Source organism: Pinus tabuliformis, chromosome 5_2 (assembly GCF_031772625.1).
Source record: "Pinus tabuliformis cultivar Carrire ecotype Pingquan chromosome 5_2, CPIR1, whole genome shotgun sequence".
In the NCBI taxonomy this organism is placed as follows: domain Eukaryota; kingdom Viridiplantae; phylum Streptophyta; class Pinopsida; order Pinales; family Pinaceae; genus Pinus; species Pinus tabuliformis.
This window is the reverse complement of record NC_142306.1, coordinates 861,963,893-861,974,199: the sequence shown is the minus strand read 5'-3', so window position 1 is coordinate 861,974,199 and position 10,307 is coordinate 861,963,893. Positions and strand designations below refer to the sequence as shown.

Genomic DNA, 10,307 nt, shown 5'->3' with positions numbered 1-10,307 from the left:
AAGATGCATATTCGCACTTACAAGGCATATTATTAGTTATAAATTACAAACTAGTTAGGTTAAATCCATAAAATATTAGCGTATGTAATTACATTATCATAATACTTCATCACTTAATTATGGTTATGTCTATGTCTCACCATGAAAGTGTGGAAAGTTTCATCGCCGTCGTTGGTAGAGCTGGCTTAGGTTAAATCCATAAAATATTATGGTCAAAGGCATATTATTAATTATAAATTATAAATAAATCAGTAATACAATTAAGTGTGGTCAAGGTGTATTATTAGTTATAAATTACAAAGTAATACAATTAAGTGTGTTACCTTGAAGACATATTAATAAATTTATTTGATAGTATCATTAGTTTTTTTTGTTAGTTATAAATTACAAAGTAATACAATTAAGTGTGTTACCTTGAAGACATATTAATAAATTTATTTGATAGTATCATTAGTTTTTTTGTGATATTCTTGTGTTTTACATTTTTATTTTTAGAGACATCATTATTTTTATATTGTGATTATTGTCCTAAAACTTTTTGGGTAGTTGTTACGCAGTTTTCTAAGTGGGTATTGCTTTTTGGAGATCAATATTTAATTTGATTGATTATGTAATTAAATATGATGAATAAATATTTTGTTTTTGAAAAATGTTGAGAAAGAATACATGATTGAGAATAGGATAATAAGAGAGAAAGACCATGTTAAATGAAAAGTAGAATTTAGCTCCACTAATTAGGTCAAAAACTAGAGAAAAGCACTGCACAAAAAAGTGGAAAGCCTAAAAGCAAGATTTTACCATATCTAGGTACGTCACGCTGGTCGCTTTCCCCTAAAATTCGAACCCAAAAGTTACTAAACACAAGGCTTCAGATCTTACATTCTGTAATATATTCATAATCCTCTTAATTTAAGATATGGAAGCATTATTGATCTCGCATTGAGTTCGATTCTGCATCATATTCACAATCTCCCTCATTGGAGGTCGCTCTTCAGTAATGTCGCGTAAGCAGAGATTAGCAATTTGGATCATGTTCTGTAGCTCCATCGCGTGAATGCAATCTATCAAATTTCGATCAACAATTTTCATGAATTTGTCGATGTCTTCTCTGAAACGATATGGCTGAGTCCATTCTGCCAGAGGTGTGTCTTCATGTAGTGCTTTTAAACCTGTAATTAGCTCGAGAAGAAGCACACCAAAGCTATACACATCACTTTTAGCTGAATATCTTCGTGTTTTCACGTATTGGGGATCCATGTAACCATAACTCCCTCTAACAGCAGTGACCGTAAACTGATTGTCTTTTGGGCCTAACTTTGATAGTCCAAAATCAGCCAATTTAGCACAGTTGTCGTCCACCAGCAAAACATTTGCAGACTTAACATCGCGGTGCAATATCGGGGGCCTTGCTTCTTCATGAAGGTATTGCAATGCTACAGCGACCTGACAGGCTATGTCCATACGAGATGGCCAAGATAATGGACTTGGGAGACCTCTCTGCGTGTGAAGTCGATCATATAAACTCCCGTTAGAAATGAACTCGAACACAAGAATTCGCTCACCTGCGGATGCATCCTTCACAGAATTGTTATGAGAAAAATATAGCAATGGAATTATTTTATAAAAGGATTATATATATATATATATATATATATATATATATATAATTCTAATAAAAAATTATTTAAGAATAAATTTTGATGGTTCATCCTATTTATTTTGATTAAATAATAATATAAAGTAATAAAACTTATATTGCAATCTTATGAAAGATGAAAAACCAAAATCTATATTATTGATAAAAAAAAATATTGGTATTTGAAATTTTATTGTTTAAGTTTAAGAAAGTGTTTATTGTTTAATTTTTTTTTTAATTTTGAATTTATAATTTCTCTCATATATAGCTCTTAGATTCACTTTTAATAAATTTTAAATAGAAAACCTTAAAAAATAAATTTATGGAATATTCAGTTCTATTTCACTACTATGTTATTGTATAATAGAGCAATTAGTTTTAGCTTTATTATCAATCTTGAATCTATTGTGATTTTGTATTTATATTGGAAAGAAAGATTAAAATTGGAGTTACAAATGTTTTCAAATTTTGAAAAAAATTGATATATAACAGATCAAGTGTGTTGAGTGTAGTTCAAATATTTTAAGTTTTTTATTTTTTTAGATTTATTCTCCTGCATGTTTGGTTTAAAATGTAAAAAAAATTATTGAAATAATAAATTTAAATTTTATATAACCTAAACCCAAAAAAGAAATGAAATTGAGAAGAATTAATGATCTGAGATCCTGTACCAAATGTTAACAACCTGTAATCCAACATCCAACACAGAACTTTTCACAATGGCTAACATGCGCATCTTTTAAGTGAGAATATTGTGGGATCCGACTAACCTGGGCAAGGTTAATTATTTGATTTTGTCTATGTATGTAGGGGCGAGATCTCAAAGAAATTAGAATCAAGGAGAAAAGAAATTGGGGTTCCAACCAAGGGAATTGCGAAAGAAGGGAATAAGAGCACACCTGCTCGTAAACACAATCCGATTAGATCCACCAGATGAGGATGACGTGGAAGTCTGAGGAGCACAGATAATTCCTGTTTGAATAAATTAGGATCTAAATTCGTTGCTCTCTTGACGGCGCCCACCCGATTACCTGGTAAATTGGCACGATACACAAATCCAGAGACGCCCTGTCCAACTTTTGTTGTGAAATTGTCAGTGGCGTTAACCAGTTCCTCCCTTGTATATGTGCATATTCCTATGCCCTCCTCCAACCAGTTCAGTTCTTCCACTGTGTGCGAGCGTAAGTCTATAAGCTCCATCTCCAAATCGTTCCCAATAGGGTTCGCTGGCTGTTCAGTTTCGTAGGTTTGTGGATGTATGCTCACTTCGAAAAAGTTCCCGCTAGGGTTTGCGAGTTGCTTCACGGGGTAAGTGCGTTTGCGGGCAGCCTTCGTTTCTTTCAATCTCATCACAATCGCGATGACAACAATGGCGATGGCGCTTCCTATTCCTAGGGCGACGAAAACAATTTCGGCGGATGTAAAACTCGGAGGAACCATGCCAGTCGATGCCATGATTTCTGTGATTCTGATATTTGCTGCGTCAACGCATTGTTCGGGAACAATGAACAGCAAGCGATGCAGCGAAGAAATAGCAATGAGCGATCAAGCGAAATCCGCGTTTGACCTGTTACCTACGAAAATTGGTTGTCAAATTCACACTTTGGAATTTCGTTTACTGTCGCTCAGATTACGATTTGGCGGAGATGATTGGTCCTATTGTATGCATGTGTCTTGCAATTGTAGATTTTAAAAATAAATTTAAGATAGGGCAGAGATTATTGGTCGTACCATGCATGCGTCTTGCAATTGTAGGTTTTTGAAATAAAAATGAGTGAAATGATGCAGTTGTGCGGCGTCCGACGATATAATTTTTTGGCCTCTATTGTGTTTTTAAATATACTAAATTGACATGTAACATAAGATATAATTATAATTTTTATTATTTAAAATATGTATGGTTGGCAAAGACAAGGAAATTGGTAATTGCTTTGTTACGAAGTACTATGTAAACTATAAGATTCAAGGTAGAGGCCATCATGAGGTAGCCGATGCCTGCTAATTTTTTAGAGGTTAGGAATTTCGTCCACATAGCATAGTACTTGAGGAAATTAATAGCCTCATTTTTAGCAATAGAAGCACCACTTCATGTCATAACAATGATTGGTAAGAGTTTCAAGTGGGGAAAGGACCAACAAAGGGGCTTTCAAGAGTTTAAAACGAATATCAATTAAGCACTACTTCTGACATTTTGAACTTGGAAGAGCCTTTCAAAGTAGAGACATCTACAAGTGGCTATCCTATGGAAGTGGTCTTCATGTAGGGAAGAAGGCATGTATGCAACCATTCTAATGTATTTCATGGGCCAGTTCGCAATTGATCTACCTACAACAAGAAGCTCTATGCCATGGTGCAAGCTACGAAGAAGTGGAAATACTATATAATGGGAAAGGAAATAATAATCCAAAAAGATCATCAATGACTATAATACCTACAAGCATAGAGTAAACTATAGTTGAACAACCATTGCAAGTGGATAGGGTTTCTAAAATAGTTTCATTTAGTGATCAAGTACAAGGAGAGAATAAACAAGTTGATTGTAATGATTTTAAGTCCATCCACATCAAACATCATAACTTTGGGAACTCTTATGCACATGCATCCTTTCACAGATGATGCATATAGAGAGACATACATATAGGATGGGGACTTTAAGGATGCATTTTAGTAGTTGTAAATCTAGTGTCATGTACATGATGGTGATAGAAAAAATGACTATAATATCTAGAATGGGTTACTCTATAGGTTATATAAGTTATGTGTTCCTAAAGGTGAGTGAGTGTAGCTAATCAGACAAGATCACACTTGCAAGGCTGCAGAGAATCTTTATGTATGGAAGATATTGGCCAACTTCTAGATGTATGTGTACTTGCATCTCATGCAAGAAGATGTATTAGGTTCATAATAGGATGCATGATTTGTTGTACTAGGAAGCCTATTTACAATAAACAAGGTCTATATCATCCTTTTCATGTACCCACTTGTCTTTGGGAAATAATTTACGTCGACCTTGTGGCAGGTTTACCAAGAACCAAGAAGGGACATGAATACCTATTTGTGGTAATTGACAGGCTTAGACAGATGCATGTTCTAATGTTAATAATTAGTGAACTTGTTCTTTAAGCTAGTCTGGGTGCACTTTGGGATACATGGAGTAGCATCATTTGAAATAGAGACACAATTTTTTTTAGCTCATTTTGGACTATATTATGGGAGAATATGGACAGAAATTTAAAGATTCCATCCACAGAAAGATGGGAAAATAAAAGTAGTCAATAGGAATTCGATGCATCTTTAGAGGGGTTACAATCAGAAGAATTCAAAGAAATTGAAAAAAATATGGTATATATACAACACTCTTATAAAAACGCACTCCACACTTCTATTTGTAGTACCCATTTCAAACTTGTTTTGAATATTTTACACCTTAACCTTTCGATATTGCATATGGACAACAAGGATTACTAACAAATGTTATTAAAGGGGATGCCTTAAGGCCAGAAAAAATTGTTGAGAAGATGAGGGAAATCCATATATAGGTATAGGAGACACTGTAGTAGTCGTACGAAAAATAGAAATCCAAGCATGATCAATAGAAAATAAAGAAGTTTTTTGAGGTGTGAGACAAAGTGTGGTTATAGGTGAATAAAGAGTGGCTACAAGGTCCTAGTAAAAAAATCAATGCTCTATGATATGGACCCTTTGATATATTGGATAAGGTGTGAGATAACGCATATTAAGATAATTTACACACATACATGTGCATTTACTCAATGGTGAATGTAAAAAATTTGAACCTTTATGAGATTTCCATGCCAAATTGGGAAGAGGAATAGGTCCTACCTTCTTTAGAGGATTTGGCACCAAATGCTTAGTCATATTTGGTAGAAATTATATATTTGTAGCAATGGCTCAAAAATACAAGGGGCAAAATCAACTTTGGAAAATTGGATTCAAATGATAGCTTCTAGCCAAGGCTAAATGGTACACCCAATAGAAGGCTGAGGAAAAATGTCCTCACATCATTAAATAGAAGCTTTTGGGGACCAAAATCCTCCCAAAATTGGGAGGTACTATCCATATTGCATCACTATATTAGTTTTCATCCATCCTAATGCTTTTAAAGTGGAACAAGTGGAGGAATTCTTGGAAAAAGTAACTAGGTTCAGTCTTCATTTAATGTATTTCAGTCATCTTGTAATGTACTTGTCAAAAGAATAAAGAAAATAATTATTATTATCACTTAATGCAACATGGGTTTCATGCTTGTGTCAGCATGTTTTAGGTCAAATTCCCCAATGAGGATTTTTAGGATTTATTCTGAGTCAATAGAGTCATCATACTTTTAAAGTGTCTGTTCTTAGGATTTTGTATCATTTAAAAAGGTTAAGTATTGAGTCAAATATGAATTATGTTGACTCCACACCATGTCGGCCTTAAGTTGATCAAGTCAACCTCAAAGAGGGTTCTTTGACCTCATCAAGGGACTATAAAAGAAGTGGTTTGAACTCCATTTGAAGCACACTCTCAAAATAAAGTATGATATATCTTGTATCTATAAAAACTGTGAATTGGAAGAAGGAGAAAAAGGAAGTGTGAGTTTGGTCGAGGAGAAGGAAAGAAAGAAAATTGAAACTTTGGTATAACTCTCTCTCTCTCATGTGCCCTAGTTTGGGAGATTGATGTTCTCTTATTGATGTTGTAGCTAGCTGTCGTACGATGGTGTTGCCATTATATGTCGAAGTTTGTATTGATGGGTGATGTTGCCTTAGGAAGTTGTACTTGGCTAAGATCGAAGTTTATAAGAAAAGATCAAAGTATTCCAGTGAAGATGGAAGTCTAAAAGGAAAGATAGAAGTGACTGGGTTGAAGAAAGTGTTGTCACTGCTACTGCTACTGCTAGGTCAAGAAGGATCATCTGCAAGAGAAGAGGAAGGTTGACTTGGTGTGGAGGAAATTTTGTGTCAAGGTCTAGAGTCTTGGAGTATCTCCGGGAAACTATTGAAGGAATAATTAGTGACTGGGTTTTCCCCTAGTTGTGAGCCTATATCTATTGTCCATTTTTTTATGTGCTTTTTCTTTGGTAATTTATTAATGAACTAAAAGAAAGAAGATATATGGAAACCTAATAAGAATTAAAGAAAATCACAAGTAATTATGAAGTATAAGAAAATATTTCTACCTTTCTAATTTTCTAACATGGTATCACAGCTTTAGTGAAGAAATAAGAAAAAGGTAGTCTGAAGCACTTGATCAAGGAATCATTCAAAAGGATTATTCAAGGGAGGAAGTCTACTATATTCAAAGACAATGTATAACACTATGAAGGGAGAGAACAAACTTGAAGGAGCCTCAAACTACAGGTCTGAGAAGAAGAGGATTGACTTCATCCTTGAATAGAACAAGGTTCTATACTTGGTAAAAGGAAAAGTAAAGAATCCTACTGATGACTCCAGTGACGCTGACAAAGTAAAGTTCAAAGAATTATAAATGGTGGCCATGACTCTAATGGTAAAAAGATAAATGACAACCTTGTCCCATTTATAGTGAACATCAATCATGCTCAGGAAATGTATGAAGCCTTTTCAAATTTATTCACTATTAAGAATATTGGTCAAGTATCTAGGTTGAAGAATGAACTAAGGACCAAAATGATGACTAAAGAAGATATAGTGACCTCCATCTTTGCGAACATAGAAAGAATGAGGAACGATCTTTTGGTCATTGATTAATTTTCTCCAAACAAAGAATTTGTGATCACTACTCTATTAGTATCACCACTTACTTGGGGTGCATTTTCTGCAGGACCTAACAGTTGGAAGGAAGCTCCCATGTTTGAAGAACTATGGACTACCTACAACCAAGAATAATTAAGGATGTCACTAGTTGCCAATTCTAAAGGAGTTTCAAATGCCTACACTGCTCAACATAAAGGAAACTTCAAAAAATCAAAAGGACCAAAAAGGAAGGTAGATGTGTTCAAGGTAGAATGTTATCAATGTCATAAGAACGGTCGCTACAGGAGTGACTATCCTGAAAATCCAAAGATGCGTACTTGCACTACTATGTCCTTTGATTTTAGTCTTAGACGTCCTATTTTGTATTTTTGATGTTTTAGAATTTATAGGTTTTAACATATTTTTGGGAAAGAAATTTTTCCTTTATTTTTGTAAGTATGCCTCAAGCTTTGGAGGGAGCCCTCAACATCTCGCAAAGATAATTTTATCATTTCCTTTTAGTTTTTGGTTTCATGTGCTCATTTAATTTTTGATTATATTAAATACTAATCACCATTCTCCCTCAATTTTCTTGATTAGGAAAAACATATGTTATACCCTCAAGGAGTATGGAAGTCAGTTACCCAAGGTAAGGGTTGTCAAAGGTATGCATTAAACTACAAAACATTGATTTATTTAAATCTTTTATTCATTTGACAATCTGTTACTAGCATTGTTATGTCTAGTTATATTGAGTCCTATTGATTCTTATTTTGGGTGATTCATCATTTGATAAATCTACCCCACTCATATTCTTAATTGATTCTACAGAACCCTACATAGGTTCTTTGGAAAACCCTAACCTAAGGGTATGCTAATGTGAATGTCTCAAACCCTAAAACTACTTAGGGTTACTCAAAAATGTTATTTGGAGTTTTTGTTGATAATGTCATGTTTGGGATTTTGGTATGATCAAGAAAACCTAAATTGTTAGGATTTAATGATAAAGTATAAAATCCTGAACCTTTGAAGTATTGGTAATTTTGGGTTTTCTATGTTCCTATATTGAAATCCTTGGTGGAATATGTAGGAAAGACCCTTATAATGTCTTACAAATTATTTCCTTGGAATGTGTGTTTATCTGATCCAACCCTAGTCTAATCAAGTTTGTTTGTGTGACTCTTATTGATATTTGTGAAGTTAGGTTTGACTAACACATGATATGAAATTAGAAAGGTGGTGTTGGTTATTGAGATTTGTTTTTGGATACACCCCTGGATCCCTGGTTTGATGGTTAGCAAGTAAGTCTGATGGTACCTAGAGAGGTTGAAATCTTGAGTCTATATTATTCCCATTTGGATATATTTCCCTAGTCAGTAGTCTAGTCCATGGCATTGTGGTTCCTAAACTTTTGAGATACCAATGGACATATTTCCCTACTCGGGAATCTAGTCCATGACATTGTGGTGCCTTATGTTCTTCATGGTTCATATAGTTGAGATCTTCCTTGTACTTTTATATATTGAATACATCCCTAGTTAAGAGCGGATGTTGGAAAATGTAACTAGGTCCAGTCTTCATTTAATGTATTTGAGTCATCTTGTAATGCACTTGTCAAAAGAATAAAGAAAATAATAATAATAATAATTATTAATTATTAAAGCATGGGTTTCATGATTGGGTCATCATGTTCTAGGTCAAAGTTCCCATTGAGGACTTCTAGGATATATTCTAAGTCAATAGAGCCATTTTATTTTTAAAAAGACCCTTATTAGGCTTTTGAATCATGTAAAAAGGTTAAGTATTGAGTCAAATTTGAATTATGGTGCCTCCACACGAAGTCAGCCTTAACATGATCAAGTCGGCCTCAAAGAGGGTTATTTAACCTCACGAAAGGACTATAAATGAAGCAATTCAAACTGCATTTGAAGCACACTCTCATAAGGAAGTTTGATATCTCTTGAAGCTTGAAAAAGTGCGAATTGGAAGAAGGAGGAAAAGGAAGTGCAAGTTTGGTCTAGGAGAAGGAAAGAAAGGAAATCAAAACTTTGGTGCAACTATCTCTCTCTCTCTCATGCCCTATTTTAGGAGATAGAAGTTCTCTTGTTGATTCCATAGCCATTTTCCAAGTGATGTTGTTGCCACTATAGGCCGAAGCTTCTGTTGTTGGGTGTTGTTGCCTCAGGAAGTTGTACTAGGCCAAGATCGAAGTTTCTAAAAGAAGATCAATGTATTCTAGTGAAGATCTAAGTCTCCAAGGTAGGATAGAAGTGACTGGGTCGAAGAAAGTGTTGCCATTGTTGCTCCTACTAGGTCAAGATGATCATCTACAAGAGAAGATGAAGGTTGACTTGGTGTGGAGGAAAGTTTATGTTAAGGTCTAGATTCTTGGAATATCTCTGGAAAACTATTGAAGGAAGAATTAGTGGTTGGGTTTTCCCCTAGAGAGGGGTTTTTCCTTGGCTATGAGCATATATATGTTGTCCATTGTTTTATTTGCTTTTTATTTGGTAATTGCGTGATGAACTAAAAATAAAGAATATATAAGGAAACCTAATAAGAAGTCAATAAAATCAAAAGTAATTATCAAGTATAAGAAAATATTTCCGCCTTTCCGATTTTCTAATAGGAATTATCTCACCAAACCACATGTACTAGCATATCCCAATTTAGAAATTTTAGGTCTTAAAACATACCAATGGACATATTTCCCTAGTCAGGAATCTAGTCCATGACATTGTGGTGCCTTATGTTCTTCATGGTTCATATATTTGAGATCTTCCTTGTACTTTTATATATTGAATACATCCCTAGTTAAGAGCGAATGTTGGAAAATTTAACTAGGTCCAGTCTTCATTTAATGTATTTGAGTCATCTTGTAATGCACTTGTCAAAAGAATAAAGAAAATAATAATAATAATAATAATTATTATTATTATTAATTATTAAAGCAT

At 34.1% G+C, this 10,307-nt stretch overlaps 1 protein-coding gene across 1 annotated transcript; it reads right to left on the bottom strand.

Moving 5' to 3' along the window:
* Positions 1-909: 909 nt before the first annotated feature.
* On the bottom strand, positions 910-3,091 carry LOC149162035 (pto-interacting protein 1-like). Its single transcript, XM_089435077.1, has 2 exons — positions 2,536-3,091; positions 910-1,562 (listed from the first exon to the last, which is right to left on the bottom strand). The coding sequence occupies exons 1-2, from the start codon at positions 3,089-3,091 to the stop codon at positions 910-912; spliced, it is 1,209 nt and encodes a 402-aa protein (XP_089291203.1).
* Positions 3,092-10,307: the final 7,216 nt, after the last annotated feature.

Coding starts and splice junctions, on each gene's coding strand:
- LOC149162035 (XM_089435077.1), bottom strand. CDS start 3,091: ATGGCATCGACTGGCATGGTTCCTCCGAGTTTTACATCCGCCGAAATT. Junction 1,563..2,535: donor CGGATTGTGTTTACGAGCAG/GTGTGCTCTTAT, acceptor ATGCATCCGCAG/GTGAGCGAATTCTTGTGTTC.